This window comes from Protomyctophum parallelum (assembly GCF_964188405.1).
Source record: "Protomyctophum parallelum genome assembly, chromosome: 4".
NCBI classification, from domain to species: domain Eukaryota; kingdom Metazoa; phylum Chordata; class Actinopteri; order Myctophiformes; family Myctophidae; genus Protomyctophum; species Protomyctophum parallelum.
Window position 1 is genome coordinate 12,725,726 of NC_139700.1, and position 19,206 is coordinate 12,744,931.

The following is a 19,206-nucleotide window of genomic DNA, read 5'->3' on the forward strand; positions in this document are numbered from 1 at the left end:
TCTGCGGTGTAAACTCGCAGGTCTTCTACTACATTGAATGGTAGAGTGACTGATGTTAGTCTGCTCAAACGTTACTCTTTTACCTGCTTTTTACTAACACTAACTTTACAAAGATGCCCAGAACATCGGGATGAACCTGTGTAGTTTATGGCTGCTCCAACAGTAGAGGCAACATTCAACTTGGGAGAGAAACGGAATGTCAAAAAATACACCACCAGAGCCATAGAGTAATGGTTGAGACGAAGCAGTGAAAGGTCCTGAAAGATACATAACGGCAGTCTTACCCAATAGCCAATCTTTCTGTTGTATGAACACATGGCTGCTGTACTTTTTATACCTCATACTTAAATGCTTAGTAGCTGTACTTTATACCTCATACTTTAAATGCTTAGTATCGCCTGCAATGACATACATCTGGTCATCCCAGCTTAGTAAGATGTTAAAAGTAAGAATATTTAGGACCACCGATTCTACTCTATGGCTCCGAGACATGGACACTTTCAAATAAATTAGATAAACGGTTGGATGGCACTTACACCCACCTTCTAATGAATTAATGAATAAATCTGTCTTGGAAGAGCCACCCATCGTCGTCGAGTAATCTAATAATTATACAGCAACCTTCCCTGTGTTTCTTCACTAGTCCGATCCAGAAGAACACAGTTTGCCGGCCACTGCTACAGAGCTGATAATGAGGTTATATCTTCCCTTCTCTGGAGTCCTGCCTCAAAGCAGACCAGAGGTAGAAAACTGTCGTTCCCTGATGTCATCACTAGGGACACATGCATCAGTAAGCAGGAACTGGGGATGGCAATGAAGGACCGGAAAGTCTGGCATGGCATTGTGATGATCTCGACCGCGGTCGAAAAATGATGATGATGATGATGACAGCATGTGTACAGTACAGCACCACTCACTCCAGACTAGCCTGATTTTCTCTTCCTCTTGGTCTCTGCATCTTAATGCACGCATGATTCAAATCCTCACATCCTGTTCACATTCTGGATATCAAAGCGATAGAAATGAATGAAATGTGAGCACTGCAGGGAGCCCTCTTCATAGAGGGTGTGTTTATATCAGAGCCTGCAATACAAATGATTAGTAACTTTCAGGATCAACTTTATTGTCACATCACAGCTAGGTTAGAAATATGTTTTTGTGTGAGCTCCATGCATTGTTTTTGTTATATAGGGGAGGCATTATCATGTTGTAATGGCTAAAGCATGCAGAGCTCGTTTCTAAAAGCTCAAATAAAGACATTCACTCACCCAAAGTAAGTGATTCAATCAAGATGCAAGAAGTGTCCAGTAGAGTCCAAATTTTAATTTTTTTGTTTTGAGCCAATGTACTTTAGTTACTGTCTGTATCAACCATCTTGCTAATAACTCTAATAACTATTTAAGTGAACGTGTAGTTTAAGTAACTGTTACCAATCACAAATTTCTGTTTGAGGTGTTAGCTGATGATCTTGGTCACAGTAAGTGCCTCAAACAACACGGTAAGTTAATCAGCATGCTGGGAGAACAAGCTAGGCCGAGGTCTAGTCTAGATGTCCAGTCTAGTGGTCCAGTCTGAGGTTCTCATAAAAGCTCACATCGTTGTGTGCTGCTAGATCTGCCTATTTATGGTCAAGAGATTACGTAGCCTAAAGAGGGGGGGAAAGGGGTTCAATGCCGAGGTCTGTTTTATTACATCTACACGCCAAATATCTGCAAACTGCAAAGCTTCCTCTAGATTCTAGAAGGCTAGAGGAAGGTTTGCAGTTTGCAGATGAATTGGCGCTCCTCACTTCCTCGTTTTTTTTTTGTAATAGAGTGGTCCCTTGATTGATAACATAAAGAGGTTTTCTTTTGCTTTATTTTGGTCTGTACTTTTTTCAGGAGGAGAAGATAATGGTTGGATGATGTTTGTTCTAATCTAGGCTTTGACTGTTGCTATGTTGTGAAAACCGAGGTTTTGAATGTTTTCTGATAACTGAAACCAATGTGGAACCTCAGAATACACCCGGCCAAACCGTCACATCTATTTTACTTCAGACGATGTTTAAAAGTGTCTCTGCCATTGCCCAAATATGGGAATCCAACATGAGGGAGAGCATATGGCTGGAGGTGCTTCGAGTGTGTGTGTGAGCGAGGGGGGATTAGGATGGAACTGAGGCTATAAGGCGACAAAGTAGAGGGGTCCATTAATTGGTTCGTGGAACAAAAGCAATAGGGTCTTTGAAATGATGTCATCAGGCTGAGAGGGGCTTCTATATCGCTGCACTTCAAACTAACTGAAACCATGCCTCGGGGTCTTAAGTCATATGTGTGCTCAGTTCCATTTCATTTCACTGTACATTCTCACATTGAAGTTGTTTAGCTTAGCTTGTAAAGGCAGGCAGCGTGGCCAGGCCTGAGCCGGTGCATGGGCAATATATGGCATCATACAGAGTAAACATGACCCACAACCACAACCATGGTGTAGGCCAGGTGTGTCCAAACATTTTTCAAAGGGGGCCATATTAGAAAATATTAAAACACCCAAGGGCCAACTACATCTCCTCGACTGACATAATGTGCCTTCAGATAACAAAGTCACATTAAACCATTAATGATTTTATGTAACTGTCATCAACAATATTTAATATCAATGGTCTGTGCTGGTGTGCTGTGAACAAAATACAAAAATAACTCAGCCTTTTTTCAGCCTTATTTCACTACCAAAATGTAGCCAGACGGCCAAAGTTAAATATGAAATAAAATGTTTTGACCCCTTCAGAATGAGACAACAAGGAACATTGAATGCTGACAAATTATACTCTGGGAAATGCCCAGGTTAATAAAACACTGGGATTATCCAATTCAGGTATGAAGCAGAGGGCCGTATAAAATATGTCCCCAGTCCAGTCCCCCAGTGGTCGTGGTGCACAGGAACTTACTCTCAGCTCTTTTGTCTTAACTTTGACGTGACATTTAAGACCATACATACATACACAGTAAAACATTGAGGATTTTACTGTGTATTGTGGGTCGCACCGTTGCAGACATATCATGTGCGTGGACACTGTTTGCACTGACAGAAATGAGTAAATTGTGTGCAATGTTTCAGGACCCCCCCCCCCCCGCCTCCCCCACCCCCCAAAAGAAAGAACAAAGATTTGAGTTAAAAATGTTCGCTCTGACAGAATATATATTCAAAGATTTGCGCCACATTTTCACGGTTTTTCTAAAATAGGCACTCGGTGCGCGGCACTCGGTGCATCGCTATGATGAGCTTGTAGATCTGCTATTTTTCAATAGCTAGAGAATAACATAATGCTTAAAACACCAAAAGGGGTTCCCGTCATGAATGGGTTAACCACTTCAACCCTCTACTCTTAGTAAAGCAGACCTGTGGTTACAACTGTATATAAAAATAGCAGCAATGCTATTTTTGGTAATTATTTTGGCGAAGACATTTGGTTCCTCTTGTCTCTCTCTCTCTCTCTTTCTGTATCTAGGGGTGTTGTGGTGTCATGGGTGGCTGGGCCTTACTGTATGCTCTCACCCTGGAATCAAAACGGAGGAATTTGATTCTGATCAGAGCTGGAATGTAGAATGTTCATTGAGGAGATTATGAGATTGAATGTTGAGGGGCATGTGAGGGAAAAACACAGACCCGATTTGGGATTTAGAAAGTTAATTTAGTCTATTATTATTATTATTATTATTATTATTATTATTATTATTATTATTATTATTGTATTTATTTTCCTATTTGACTAAACCAACCAATCAAGTTTGAATGCTTCAACAATCTGCAGTATGGGTCAGATTTAGATTAGATGTAATGGTTTAGGATTACGTGTGATTAGGCCAATCACTGGAAACATATTTTTCCCAAATACGCAAGATGAATTAATTAATTCTGTTCTGATCCCTACATTCCACAATCAGATGAATCTGAGAATTAAAGTGAGGTATAGGCCATTACTTTATCCCCATCTGAACTTCTTTTAAATATGAAAATGTCTGGTAACAATTATTTTCCCTCTCATGCGAGCTGTACCATGGTGCTGTGAGATTTCTAAACACCATTGACAAGAAAGAGCATATTTGGTAAAACCTTTGAGAAAGCCCCAGGCAGACTACATGGACAGTGAATGGCTGAGAACTGACATAATGCAATTTTTTGCTCCATTGTTATTGCTTTTGGTTCATGGTATCTAAATTCCACTCCATGATCCAAACACACATCAACAACTAGCCCAGCAACAACAACAACCAAAATTGTGAGTCATTCTGAGGCTTTGAGGCATTTTCAAATTGAGTTGTATATAGTACGGTATATCCTGAAGATGGAAGGTGTGGAAAAAGTATAATAATAACTTGCGATAAATGTATTTTGAGACACTTAGTTATTATATTATATTCCTGGTCCTGGTCTTGGTGAGAGCAGGAGTGCATGGACCTGGTGAGACGTAGGAGGGGCCCGGACAGGAGTCAACCCACAGCCTATAGTCCTTCCACGTGCCATAATCTGGTTAGGGCCTAATCAAAGGCTCGCAGCCTCCGGGTTGCTTGGATTTTATGCTGTAACCCAAGATGACAGCCATGTAAACTAACACACAATGTCATTTAACTAAACAACATGCTTTCGAGGATGTTTTTGAAAACATTTGAAGCGAGAAATAGACAATGCTCTACCCACAAATTGATTCCATTTGATCAACACTCACTTCCTTGTTTCCGAGGCGACTTGTTGCCTCTGTGGAAACAAGGCGAACTTGGAATACTTTCATTATCGTAAGCAAGGCAGTACTTTGTTTTGTTGTCACTTTTGGGTCAATTTATTAATTTGTGTATTAGCCGTTGAATAAGCGGGATAATGTCTGGCTATAGATCATTTTTGGGAGATAATTCACCTTGAGGGTGATTAACCACCTTACCTCTGCTTAATTATCTCCCAGCCACCTAGCACCTATAGCCAGACATTATCCCTTACATATTATATTATATTATATTATATTATATTATATTATATTATATTATATTATATTATATTATATTATATTATATTATATTATATTATATTATATTATATTATATTATATTATAGGCCTGGGAAAGCTCATAAAAACTCAAGATATACATACACAACATTTAAAATGTTCTATGGTCAAAATAAAGTTATGGGCGCAAGTCTAATAGGTGAACATAGGCAAACCTTCGGCAAAAATAGCTGATATACAAGTTCACTTTGCTCATGTTGTGAGCTTGTGGATCAGCTATGTTTGCTATTTGATGCACAACAAAGTATGGTTTAAAACTTTAAGTGGTTAGAAAGTGTAGTTTTAGGTTTCCAGTCAGAGTTAAAACCAACCCATACACAGCAGTCACAATTAACAGACTTTCTTCTGTAAAAGGCTGAGCAACGGCCACAGATACAGCATCAAATAGAACAGTTTTGGAACAGGGCCCCAGTGGGGAAGGTTGGACCGCAGGGGGAAAATGTGGTTGAAGTCTAAAGATGTATTTGTGTTTTATTGGCTGATGTTCCCATCTGTGAAATGGCGGTTAGGGGCAGATGATTTATTGGTTGCGTGCGCCACATTTCATGTGGTGGGGAAGCCAATGGAGATGGATGGCCCAAAGTGATTCTGCAATTATTAAAACGATATTTCGATACAGTTACTATATCGTTACACCCCTAGTGTGTGTGTGTGCGTGTGTCTGTGTGTGTGTGTGTGTGTGTGAGAGAGAGAGAGATAGATGAGAGAGAGAGAAAGAGAGAGAGAGAGAGAGAGAGAGAGAGAGAGAGAGAGAGTACCTTGTGTTTTTATTTTATTTGTAATTATTATATCTTGTGTCTCACTCCAAAGTGCAATGCTGTATGCGCTGTTCATGTGTGGTAAGGTTTTTCCACTATACTACAATATCTTTATAATAAGTAATAACATTAGGTGTCTACATGAGATCAGACATGATTAATATGATGTGAAGAAAACAAAAAAATATGTGTTAGGACCAAATACATAATACTGTATATGCATGTTTTGGTAACATTATATTATTTTGAAGAATGTCCAAATGTGTGTTAGTCAATTCAGTTGTGCATATAACAAGCATATTCAAGCATACCGTAATAACGTTTGGACAAATAAAAGTGTTACCAATAAATAGTATTCCCTCGAAGCTATATAATAAGAAGCCAAGTTCTGCAACAATATATTGTTTTTTATTTCTTGTTACTGAGAGTTACCTGCATGATGCCAGACATCAACCCCATGAAATACTACTACAACTATGAGTAGTACTGACGCTGAAACTAGTTCTACTGCTATACTGCAAATGATGCTTCTTCTAGTACTGTAGATTTCAGCCAGACAGTAAACACACTATTCAGTGGATAATTAAAATACTATAAGTGTCTGTAAAAAAGCAGTGCAGCCAGTAGCCTTTGTCTCCAGGAACAAAACAACACATTTACCGGTACTCTGGGCCTGACCCTTGAGTAGCCTCTATCTCAGAGGGAGGGGGAAAGAGATAGAAGAGCTAGAGAGACAATGTATAACAGCCTAACAGGAGAGAGAGAGAGAGAGAGAGAGAGAGAGGGAGAGAGAGAGAGAGGCTGAAATGTGAGAGGGAGGAAATAAGAAGTAGTGAGACCGGGAGACAGGGAGCGAGAAAGCATTTGAGAGTGAAACAGAGAGGCAGAGAGAGAGAGAGAGAGAGAGAGAGAGAGGGAGAGAGGGAGAAAGAGAAAGAAGAGGAGTGACAGAGAGAAAGAAAAAGAGTGAGAGATAAAGAGAAAGAGAGAAAGAGCGCACAAGGAGGGGGCACAAAAACAGGGACCTGGAAAAAAAACTCCTGACGGAGTGAATCGAGAGGGAGTGGGAAAAAGTCCTCACGTCTCTCAGGAGTGAAATGACCCTTTGAAGAAGAAAAGAAGGAGAAAGGAAGGAGGAGTCAGACAGTCCTGTCAGACAGTCCTCTCGTGGTCCAGACAGTGCTAGAAGTTAGTCCACTGACACCATAAGTCACAACAGAGCCACGTACCTGTGGACCTGCAGGCAGAGAGCAGCAGCTGCGAGGGGGGGCCTGTGGACCTGCAGGCAGAGAGCAGCAGCCGAGGTGAGGGGGGGCCTGTGGACCTGCAGGCAGAGAGCAGCAGCCGAGGTGAGGGGGGGCCTGTGGACCTGCAGGCAGAGAGCAGCAGCCGAGGTGAGGGGGGCCTGTGGACCTGGCAGAGAGCAGCAGCTGAGTCAAGGCGAGGGGGGGGGGGGGGCTGTGGACCTGGCAGAGAGCAGCAGCCGAGGCGAGGGGGGCCTGTGGACCTGCAGGCAGAGAGCAGCAGCTGAGGTGAGGGGGGGCCTGTGGACCTGGCAGAGAGCAGCAGCCGAGGTGAGGGGGGGCCTGTGGAACCAGGCAGAGAGCAGCAGCCGAGAGGAGGTGAGGGGGGGCTGGGCGTCCAGCCATGAACGACATCAAGCTGGCCCTGTTGGGCAGTGAGGGAGCTGGGAAATCAGGTGGGTGACACTACTGTACAGTGAACACCAGTGGTTTTCAACCAATGGTCCTTGAGGGGATTCCAGGTGGAACCCCAGCTAAAAGATGGAGAGTTGGTAACCAACCCTTCTTAAAATCGAGTAAAAGTATTGTTAAACATCTGCATTACTTAATTAGTAATGTGTACAACATTTAGAGAATGGAATTGTGGATTGTGGAAATTCTATCCAACGATAACAACATTCTTGAGTTTAGGGTCAGCAAGTCTAAATGTCATCAAATGGTGGCCCGTGGCTCACATGCTGAAAAAATAACGCTGGCCTTGATATGAAAAGGTTTGAAAACCACTGCTACACCACTCGCGTGCTGGATGGGTTTGTTGCTGATGTTTTCATTTAGGTTTTCAACCCTTTTCACAGCAAGATCCATTATTTATTCGGCATTTGAGCCGCGTACTGACCACCATTTGATCAGGGCCGGATCTACCATATGGGCACTTTGGGCACCAGGGGCCCCTAAAAAAAAAGGGGGGGGGGGTTTCTTTTAGTTCCACAGATAATTTCCCTGCTAATCCGAATGAAATAAATGGTGTCTAAAAAGATTAGTGTTTTATTGTTGGTGAGAAGGGCAGCTGTAAAGTGCAATTGTGTCTAAAGCAGCAACAATGCGCTAGATTGGCTGCCAATATAACGGCATAAAACTGCCCCAAAACGGCTACAAAACAGCAAAAATGTTGCGTGCGCGTGAAGGGGGGCCCTTCTAGCTTCAGTGCCCAGGGGCCCTCAGAGGTGTTAATCCGGCCCTGCATTTGATGACATTTAGCCTCTCAGATTTCATCCACAATTCCATGCTGCATTGATGTTGGTAGGCTACCATTAGGAGAGAATGATAACAGGCAAACATTGATCAATGTAATAATTCTTCTACATTCTCTAATTGTGTCAACTTCTTGTAAATTAAGTAATTCAGATGTTTAACAATAATTTAACTCTTGAGAGCGTAAAATGAAACCAAATGGACCATTTGGTTTCATTTTACGCTCCCAAGAGTTAAAGATCAATTAGGGTCCATTTGGTTACCAACTCTCCATCATTTAGCATGGGGACCACTTGGAACCCCCTCAAGGACCACTGCTGGTCCCCAGACCACTGGTTGAAAACCACTGATTCATAATTTGAGGTGTTCCTTTTATACTCCACCACAGTACGTCAGTGACCGTGTCGATTACATTTCGCTGCAGTTCGATAAGACCGATATCTCCAGTGAAATGTGTTACCAGGTATTTTTTCCCCATTAAAGGATTCAGTGCATCACAAAAATTGTAACGCAGACCTCTGAGACTATATATTCAGAACTTGAACATTATGTATAATTGTACTCGATACTTCTTAAGAAAGAATTAAGAATTATGAAAATACAGCGTAAGCAAAGCAACAGTTTGAGCAACAGTTGCACTAGGGTGGGTAAATCAGGCAACAGGGCAGTTTAACAACACACAGATGAAGAGTGAAGACTCAAACATTTTTATGAAGATTTTGTGCCAGCTAGGGAGCCCCACAAGATTTATTTTGTTAATATGTTTTCAAGATTGCTCCAAATGTTCCAGGCTGGTATAGCTGTGTATAGCTAGTACACTCTACAACTGGGTTTGAACTAAGCTAACTTTACCATACGAGTAGACCGCATGGGGAAGATGCGAAGAATAGGAAGCGGGCCAGGCTCTTATAGACACTGGAGGTGATTGGTGATGGAAGGCAGGTGTGGAGACTGGGAACTGCATGCAGTGGAGCTGGGAATGTGCTATGGAGCCCTCTGGGGACACTGACGAATCCACAGAGACCATAGCACAGGGATGTGAAGGAGATGGGGAGCGAGACGTAACAGGACCTCTGTTACTGTTTGCACAGTATGCATTTTAACCATTGTTTAAGTGAACAATATTTGCACAGCATATGGGCACTTTAGGTATTGGCACTTTATTAATCATGATTTTATTATTGAATAGTCCCTTCTAGTTCCTCTCCCCACTGAACAGTACAGCTCTCCCCTGCAGCTTCCTACCCCCCCATGCAAGCTCTGTACGATGAACGCTGTGTCAGCAAAGCTTGAGGAATCATGAAGGATTCAAGCCATCCCAACCGCAGACTGTTTGAGATGCTGCCTACATGGGAAACGGTTTTGCAGTCTCAAAGCCACTGGAAATACACTGCAAAAAAGCTTCTTTCCCCTGAACAATCAGATACATGAACAAACTGATAAAAACACTGACCAGAACAAAACAGGGAATAGCACTATTAAGCTTGAATTGCACATTTATGGAACATAGCCTATACTGTGAAGTTGTTCACAAAAAGTACACCTAACCTTGCTACTTTAAGGAAAACATGCACATGCACATATGATACTCTTTTTCTACTTTGTTGTCTCCACCAGGCCGAAGGCATGGGGAGAGAGTATGTTTTGCACTCCGCCCGTCAGTCCGTTTGTGTGTGTGACTGTGTGTGTGGCCGTCCGTCCGTGTGTCCGTCCGTCTGTGGACAGCTAATCTCCGGTACCGTTGGCTTGATCTTATAGCCATACTCTGCACACACACTCCCTGAATGCCACAGCTGATCCTCTGCCCCAAGGTTTTCACATTGGCCTCTTATAGCGCCACCACCTAGCTGAGTGCTCAGTTTCAAACAAAATGCAGCAAATCATGAACACATTGTGTGATTTCTGTGAAATTGTGCATGCACATTCCCACTAGGCCGAGGAAGAAATGCCACTGGAACATTTTCAACTCAGCCTCATGGTGGCGCTATAACTGGCTTTGTATGCACACTCCCTAGAGGCCAAGGAAAAACCTTTGCCTGGAATTTTTCACATCTGGTCTTTATAGCGCCACCAGGAGGCCGACATATGTAAAACACATTTTCTAATATTACTCCTTCAAATTGTATTCAAATTTCACGCAAATCGGTACACATGCTCTCCATAGTCATGTGATCAAGATGGGTTTGTTTGATTTGTCATTATCCATCCTGATTGACAGTTTTCAAATCAGCATCATGGTGGCGCTACAACAGGTCAAGTTGTGTCACACACACACACACACACACACACACACACACACACACACACACACACACACACACACACACACACACACACACACACACACACACACACACACACAAAACATGTTTATATTACTCCTAAACATTTTGCCAAACTGATACTGGGAGACAGTCAGATTGATTTGGAGAGCCTTTCAACTTGAGTTATGAGTCTGCAGAATCATACAATGTTATCCCATGTCATATACAGTAGTACATTAGTATAGTTAGTATGTTAGCCCTGGTAAACCATAACCTGACTCCGTAGAGAGTACAGGTTCAGGGAGGGGGAACCTGTGTACTCTCTACTGCCCCATCTGGCAGAGTCAGGTTAGGTAAACCATCCCGGTCAGTCTTCTCTGCAGACGGGTCTCGCCACAAGCGCTGGGTGGGCGTTTTGCCGAAACCCTGTGATTGACAGACGCTGATTCCAAGTTTTTTCATCCACGTTTTGGTTTCTGCCAAATGCCCTCCCAGACCGGGTCTTCAGTATAATAAATTGTTTGCTATTAAATATAATGTTTGATTACATTACAATTGCCTGTGGCCACACTGTGAACAGCTCTATATATTTATTTTAAAGCCATGCTTTTAGTCCTTGATTTAAAAACTCAATCTCAAATTGAGTTCAAGAGCACACCCATGTGTATGCAGTCATGCACGGTTTTGATGGTCAAATAAATTCTTTAGGCCTCAATAAAAATGCAGGTCAGAACGAGGCAGGGGGGCTACAGTATTAAGAGTCAGTGTGTCCTGTTGAATGTCAGTATTGACTCTCTGTGGCAGTGGTGCTTGTGGTTGTCTGGATCTGTTCTATGTTGCTGTCATAAAACAACACAATGTATGTCCCTCTCTGACCTACCCCCGCAACTGACTGCCAAGCAGGGTGTGTGTGTGTATGTGTGTATGTGTGTGTGCACGCGCGCGCGCGCTCGTGCAAGTGTTTATAGACCTATATACAGAATGAGGGTCCGTTTTTCTGGCTTGTGATTCTACTATCTACATGCAACTACACACGTCTCTCATGTGTGTCTAATAATTGTATCAGTTTTTCTGTCTTATTGCTGTACTCTAGGTAGTAGGTGTGTGTTTAATATACATGAGCAAGGTATAATAGATAGGCTACATACAGAAAGAAAGAAGGAGAAAGTGTGTCCATTTTCTATGTGTTTCTGTATGTTTGTATAATCTCTGTGTAGCTGCAGTGCGTTTCTGTCTGAATGTAAACATAAACCTAGAGCATCAATCTAGGACTGCATACCAGAGCACACCAGAGCATACCATACACGAGACATGGACAACGCATTTCCGGGGGTCCCCAGCCAAATAAAAAACATGAGCAGTGGTTTTCAACCCATCAAGATCTATTATTTATTCAGGATTTGAACCACGGAGGGACCACCATTTGATGACATTTAGCCTCTCAGACCAAAAACGTTGAATATTTTGTTGTCTTTGGATAAGATTTTGTCCACAATTCCATGCTGTATTGATGTTGGTACCATAGGAGAGTTAACAGGCAAATGTTGACCAAAATAACAATTATTCTTCTACATTCTCCAAATGTATAGAATTCTTTCAAATTAAGTATTGCAGATGTTTAAGATTTCTACGGGTACATTTGTTTTCCTTTTGAGTTCCAGATCTAACTGGTCTATTTGGTTTGGTTATACCAACTCTCATCATTTAGCTGGGGACCACCTGGAACCCCCCCAAAGAACACTGATTGAGGCCAACCTACAAGGGACGGCTGTCACGATATGTGACAGATCAAGGCAGGCAGATCAAGTCCAATGATGACTTTATTATCAAACTGGCCAGGGCATACATGGGCATGACACACAACAACTATAAACTGGCAAGCAAGGGAACACCCCCTCCAGTTGTCCTGGAGGGGGGGGGGGTCCTGTTGGTTTCACTGGTGTCTAATGTGTCTCTGCCCCCCCATAGCTGTCCTGGTGAGGTTCCTGACCAGGAGATTCATCGGTGAATACGCCTCCAATGCTAGTGAGTGTTCTCTCTCAGCATTGTAGCTTGATGTCGCAAAGGGTTCGAGTCTTTGTATTTTACGTGTCTTAAGTACCAGGTCTTATTACCTAACTTGAGTAAACTAAAGACCTGGAGGCGTGATCAATGCCATTTGGCTATTCTGAGTGGCCAAAGAGCATTGATCACGCCTCCAGGTCTTTAGTTTACTCAAGTTAGGTAATAAGACCTGGTACTTAAGACACGCAAAATACAGCAATTTGTGTCATATGATTGATCTATTGATCAACTTTAGTTACTAGTTACTTTGTAGATTTAGGTTATTATTACAAAACATAAATTAACCATTGCGCTGGAGAGGGAAGTCTGGAGCTCTCTGGTGGAGCTGTTGCCCCCGCGACCCGACTACGGATAAGCGGTTGGAAGATGGATGGATGGATAAATTAACCACTTCAGCCCTATATACATTTCGGGCAATTTGAAATTAGCCGATCCTCAAGCTCACAATGCGTCACTATGCGACGCATTGGGAGCTTGTATATATTTTCCTAATATTTGTATACATACGAAATGGAATATTCTGCATACTTTTGTACTTTTACTCTCAAGTACATTTTGAATTCCGGACTTTTACTTGTATAAATGGAGTAGTTTTATATTACAGTTATCCTTATCTCAGACTCCCTGTACCATAAGAGAATGTTTTACTCCTTATCTCAGACTCCCTGTACCATAAGAGAATGTCCATCGATGGAAGACAGCTAAACCTGGACGTGTTTGACCCCTGCTCACAGGTAACATGGTAGCAACAGCCCACTCAAACATGGCTATAGCCTACTGTACTTCCCACTGTAGGCCACTTTTCCACCGGTTGGGAACCGGTTCAGTTCTTTTTGGTGTTTAGTCCATGAGCCTCCAAAATTGGAACGATAATTATGAATAATTGAGTGGGCAAAAACATACCTATATTAAATTGTTTATAGGATCAATATATGATAACCCTTCTAGTAGCTTTTTCATATTTTCTGCACATTTTCCTATGTAATGCCTCATTTGCATATTTAAATGAATATTTGTAATACAATAAATCATTATTTATAAGTACTGTAATCAACTGCATGGGGACGTTTCATGGTGTATAGGTGAAAATGACAAATTGTGTGATAAATATGAAAAAGCTACTACAATATATACAATTTAATATAGGTATGGTTTTGCACACTCAATTCATAATTAACGTTCCAATTTTGGAGCTCTGGCTCATGGATTAACAACCACAAAGAACTGAACCGGTTCCCAACCGGTGGGGAAAGGGCCATGAGAAAGGCTTGTGGCTGATGATCCACCTCGATTATTAATCATTTCTGGAACTGGTTAAAAAGGTAGATTATGTTACATGAAAAGCAGGCTATGATTAGTGTCATGTATCTCTTGATTCATGTCTCCATAAATGACTGTATGAATAGCGTACAGCCAATGGGCAGACAGTGTCCACAAACACTGTCTGCAATATGCCTACACATCATTGCCACTGTACAAACATTGCTACTGTAGGCCTATACACACAGCTCCGACCTAGAATGAACTCAATTCTGCTCAAATGTTTACCTTCGCCAAGCACGTGTACCTTCCTTTCCGTGAGGGTCCAGTGAGATTTACGAGTGTCCCGAGGAAATGGCCCTTTGAAGGAAAGGAGCCACAAAGCCTCCGACATGTATCTCCACCGACATGGCTGGCCAGAGATGCCGAGAGGACCTTTACGGCTAACGCTTACGGCTAATGCTTTTATTGGAATTGCCCCCCAGCCATTGTCCTCTGCTAAGTTCACTGTAAAGCTGAGTCCTCTAAAGAAGGAATGCTATACATTTAGTCTATTCCCCTTCCTTTATGACCTGGCCCTCAATGTAAGGAGAAAAACAACAGACGTACTGTAGGAATCTTTTAATGGCGTTGAGGCATCTGTGTTCCAGCTAGGGGTTCAGACACGTGCTTTGGCTGCATGTCCTTACGGTTAACTCTCCCGAGTCCGAAACCCCCCACCCCCCACAGGTTCATTATAGGTTGTGTATGACGACATGTTTTCTCTGTGCACGTGTCATGGTCATTCAGGATAAGAAGAACTACTGCACAAAATAGTTATGTAATGAGGTGGGCAGCGTTAAACTTGATTAGAGAGCTTGTTGTTTCATTAACCATGCTGAAGTAATGTTGCTTGGCAGGACCCATGTGTTCATCTGTATTCATGTGCTTTCATGCTCGAACATTACGTTGTCTCAAGCCTGTTTCAGGATCTGATCAATTAATACGGTTGCTGGCGGTGATTTGGCAGAGCTCGGAGGCCAGGTGTATCCTGGAGGAGCCGGTGGACTGGGCAGACGGTTTCGTGGTGGTCTACAACATCAGCGACAGAACGTCCTTCATCGATGCAAAGAACATTGTGCGTCAGATCAGGGAGGCACGCGCACACGACTGCAAAGGGTAAGACGCAGTACAAGGATGTTTTAATTAGCCCATGTTTGGACAGTGGGCATGCAGGCCGGGCTTATCCAGTTCTTATAGCTACACTGTACTGTAGCCTACCTGTTGGATAAAAAGGTCTCAATAAATTACATTATACATTTTCCAGAATAAATGTTTATAAACAAAATATTAAAAGAAATTGGACTGGGCCATGGCTCAGTGGTCCAGGCACCTTGGCTGCTAATCCAGTCTGGCAGTGTGCCGCGGGTTCCACTCCCGATCCCGACGGCCCTTACTGCATGTATCTCCCCATTTCCTGTCAGACTGCTGTCTTGTCCCTCCATAAGAAATATCAAATAAAGGCGAAAGCCACAAAAAAACATTAAAATAAATAATGCAATGGATAGATATATCATGTAGCATTAGTAGCTCTGTTTGGAACCTCATACAGTATCTACACCTGCACAGGTAGAAATGTATCAAAGGTATCAGAACCTATACAGATGATAAACTTAGGACAGGCACACAACATTTTAAGACAGGGGTGAAACAACTGCTTAAATCAGGCTTAAATAAAAAAGGCAGTCCAGCCAATTAACCCCTGACCACATGTGCAGAACTGCTTCCGTAAGATTGCATTGGGAAAACATGGTAATGGCTGTACATGTGTTCATAAGCTTTGTAAGCGGTTGTTTCACATCTGTCTAAAACTTGTATGTGCCTGTCATAAGTTTATCATATAGCTAACCAGAAATATCTTAACTTTTTGGAAACGATACTGTGAAAGGGGTTTTCGCCAATCTCTCCGGTTCAGTCTCTATCCTTTTAATACTCTATGGCTTGCACCAGAGTAATCTAGTAAGAGAGTGGCAACACGCTTTGATCTCGCCACAGGCTATAGTTGCGGGCTATAGTTCCAAACATTGGAACTATCCCATTGAGATAGAATGAGCACTTAAGCATTCCATTGTTACAATGGGAGTCAACGCTAGTGTTGCCACTCTCTTACTATATTACTCTGCACGCTTGCACATCGATGATAGACTCAGCTTGCTATTGCATAGCAGCTGGTAAAAACTAGTTAAAGCTCTATATAATTATTTTGCTAGTAACCATTGCTAGAGTGTTTGTTCAGTAACAGGAGTCTTTCCAGCTCTTTAGTAAACAGAAAATAGCAGGCTTCTCATCTTTATAACTTCCTACCACTTTATTCTACAAACACATGTTGCCGAACACACTAGCATGTGCTGCAATGTGAGGTATGCTGGAAATTTTGACAAGACCTGACATGATATATGGAGGGATTCACCTCAGAGCCAGAAACATGATGGAGATGCAGTCTAAAAAACACCACAACGTGGGCCATATCCAACATACCACATTATTCCAAAAATATCAATCATGTAACAGGAAGAGATTTACTGTTGGTATGTAAGCCTAATCCGTTTTTTGCTCATAAAAATAAAATAGGTTTAAGTCCAGGGGTATAGTTAAAAGTATTAGTTAGGTCATTAAAAATAATCTTTGTGACCTGTTGGCAAAGACGACTCGTACGTTCTGTACAAGGAACTTGTTTTTGGGATGAGAGACTATCATGAATTAATGTCAGGTGGCAAAAGCAACAGCTTTTATTCCATTTCTGGTCCCATTACTCAATTTAACCAAAGATACCAGGGATCACAAGGGACAGTTAAAATGAATAAACTTGTCTTTGTGTAATACACCACCAAACAAATAAGCATAATGTCCATATGATTCCTATAATAATACACATGGTCTCTGCACACATACATGTATGATGTCTCTTATTTTACTAGTAGGCTATGCACTTTAGATGCATCCATAACTTATCATGCAGATTAGTTACATACTGTAGCATATGTACATTTGTGTCCTCTCCCCCTCTCCTTAGATAGATAGATAGATAGATAGCTTTATTGTCATTCAGCAGATACATAAAATGCATAAGAGAACGAAATGTCGTTTCACTGGCTTTTAGTATGTTAGTTAAAAGAGCTAAAATACTATTAAAATCTAAAATCCACTTAAAAACAAATAAATTAAAAGCACCATTAGTTCATTTGGAGACAAGATATTGCACAACAGGAGTCCTTATAGCAGCATATAGGGGGAAAGGTTAGGGGATATTGCACGTGTTCAAAAGTCTGATGGCTTGGGGGAAAAAGCTCTTGGAGAATGTTGCTGTTTTACTTCCAATGCTTCGATACCTTCTGCCAGAAGGCAACAGAGTGAACAGTCCCTGGTGTGGGAGGGTGGGGTCATTTCTGATGTTGTTGGCCCTAGACAGACAGCGGTTGTGCGCAATGTCCTTGATGGAAGGCAGTGATGTCCCGATAATTTTCTCCGCTGTCCTCACTACTCTCTGTACTGTTTTCCAGTCTGCTTCTTTGCAGCTTCCAGACCAGACAGAGATGCAGTTTGTCAGGATGCTCTCTATAGTTCCCCTGTAGAACGTAGTGAGGATGGGAGCGGGGAGTTATTATTCACTTTATGCTCTTATTCTCTATCCTCTCACTGCAATGATGGGTCTGCACAATCAAGAATTTCACCCATATTACCTGTATTGTGATGTGACAAGTAAGGGTTGATTGACTGATGTACTATACTAGCAACTTGTTGATTATAACATTTGTAGTTCAATTCCAACCCAAAAGTCCCAATTAACGGCCTTCTTCATTTGATTACCAAGGTAATCAAAGGGTCTGAAATCTGAACCATTTTTTAATACATTTCCGTTCAGGTCTCGTATCACAGGCTATGTCCTGACCCAGTGTCCTGACCCAGCCCTGCCTTCAAATAACTGTCCTCATAACTGACTTCAAATACACGTTACTTGCTGTTCCCAGCCACAGTACTCAAGTACAATTGTACTTCAGCTTTATTTTTGTGCTTTACTTGTAGTGTTTCCAATTTCCAATACTTTTACTTCTACTCCAATACATCTCGGGTGCAAATATTATACTTTTATACTTTTTTTTATACATTTACATAAATAAAAGACTTGAGTACATTTTCCACCACTGTGACCAGTGTATATTTGTACTAAATAATGTTCTGATGAATTGAAAATGGTGAACCCTGTTGTAAACAAGTGCTTAATCATGGATAGTCCACAAAGTACCAGTTTCTGAATTGAGTTGTGCTTTCGTTTTGAAATGTACCCATTCTGCATAGGCCTACTGTGAAATAAAAATGTCAATCAATCAATCAATCAATCAATCAATCAATCAATCAATCAATCAATCAATCAATCAATCAATCAATCAATCAATCAATCAATCAATCAATCAATCAATCAATCAATCAATCAGTCAGTCAGTCAGTCAGTCAGTCAGTCAGTCAGTCAGTCAGTCTATCAATCAATCAATCTCTCATGTCTCTCCCATGCAGGGAGATGGAGGTGCCCGTGTGTCTGGTGGGCAACAAGCGGGACCTGTGCCATGCACGGCAGGTTTGCGAGGAGGAGGCTCGCTGTGTGGCTCAGGAGAGCCACTGTGCCTTCCAGGAGGTGTCGGCGGCAGAGAGCTACCAGGACATTGCCAACCTCTTCACGCAGCTCATCCGTCATGTGATGGAGCACCTGAAATACCGCGCCGACAGCCGGCGGCGCCGCTACAGTGGCTCCAAGTCCATGGCCAAGCTCATCAACAACGTCTTCGGGAAAAGGAGGAAGTCTGTGTGATGGTTTGAGTTAATATATAGTGTTATTTTAGCGGCATCTCTTGAGGCGCTGGCTAGACTGGAGTGTTTGTCTTGGGTCTCTGCAAATCAAAATGAGAGGGAAATGCATGGGCATTTCAACAAGAAGTAATGTGCTGTGTCTGAAAACCGCTGCGGTACATTCAAAATACGTTGCTGTCGGGAGGAGACCACATAACTCAATTTTTGAGGTTTTATTTTTATTTTTGCATAAATCAGTAGACTACTATATTGAACACCCTTTACGTCTGTGTGTTGTTTGAACCAATGAAAAGTAGTAGCCTACTTCGGACAGAACCTCTTAACTCCAAACTGTCTGCTAAAGCAACTAACTCCACCATCTCCTCATCTCATCATACTATCATCATACTATAATTCTAACAATGTCTGTCTGTCTGTCTGTCTGTCTGTCTGTGTCAGAGCCGTAGTGTCAGAGCCGTAGCTCCTCATTGCCTGCACCAATCGCTCCCACT

The 19,206-nt window shown here is 42.0% G+C and overlaps 1 protein-coding gene across 2 annotated transcripts; it reads left to right on the plus strand.

Moving 5' to 3' along the window:
* Positions 1 to 7,264: 7,264 nt before the first annotated feature.
* Positions 7,265 to 19,159, plus strand: rerglb (RERG/RAS-like b). Of its 2 annotated transcripts, XM_083763065.1 has the most exons (6): positions 7,301 to 7,364; positions 7,408 to 7,489; positions 12,518 to 12,574; positions 13,274 to 13,347; positions 14,883 to 15,031; positions 18,425 to 19,159. In XM_083763065.1, exons 2-6 carry the CDS (start codon positions 7,438 to 7,440, stop codon positions 18,714 to 18,716), a joined length of 624 nt encoding a protein of 207 aa, XP_083619191.1. In that variant the 5' UTR covers positions 7,301 to 7,364; positions 7,408 to 7,437; the 3' UTR covers positions 18,717 to 19,159. The 2 variants fall into 2 exon arrangements, with proteins under 2 accessions (XP_083619190.1, XP_083619191.1); XM_083763064.1 differs by having other exon boundaries at positions 7,265 to 7,489.
* The last annotated feature ends 47 nt before the right edge of the window (positions 19,160 to 19,206 follow it).

What these genes read in the sequence shown, in the direction of transcription:
- rerglb (XM_083763064.1), top strand. Translation starts at nt 7,438, where the DNA reads ATGAACGACATCAAGCTGGCCCTGTTGGGCAGTGAGGGAGCTGGGAAA. An exon ending in TGAATACGCCTCCAATGCTA is followed by an intron (nt 12,575 to 13,273) that starts GTGAGTGTTCTC and finishes TCCTTATCTCAG; the next exon opens with ACTCCCTGTACCATAAGAGA. An exon ending in CGCGCACACGACTGCAAAGG is followed by an intron (nt 15,032 to 18,424) that starts GTAAGACGCAGT and finishes TCTCCCATGCAG; the next exon opens with GGAGATGGAGGTGCCCGTGT.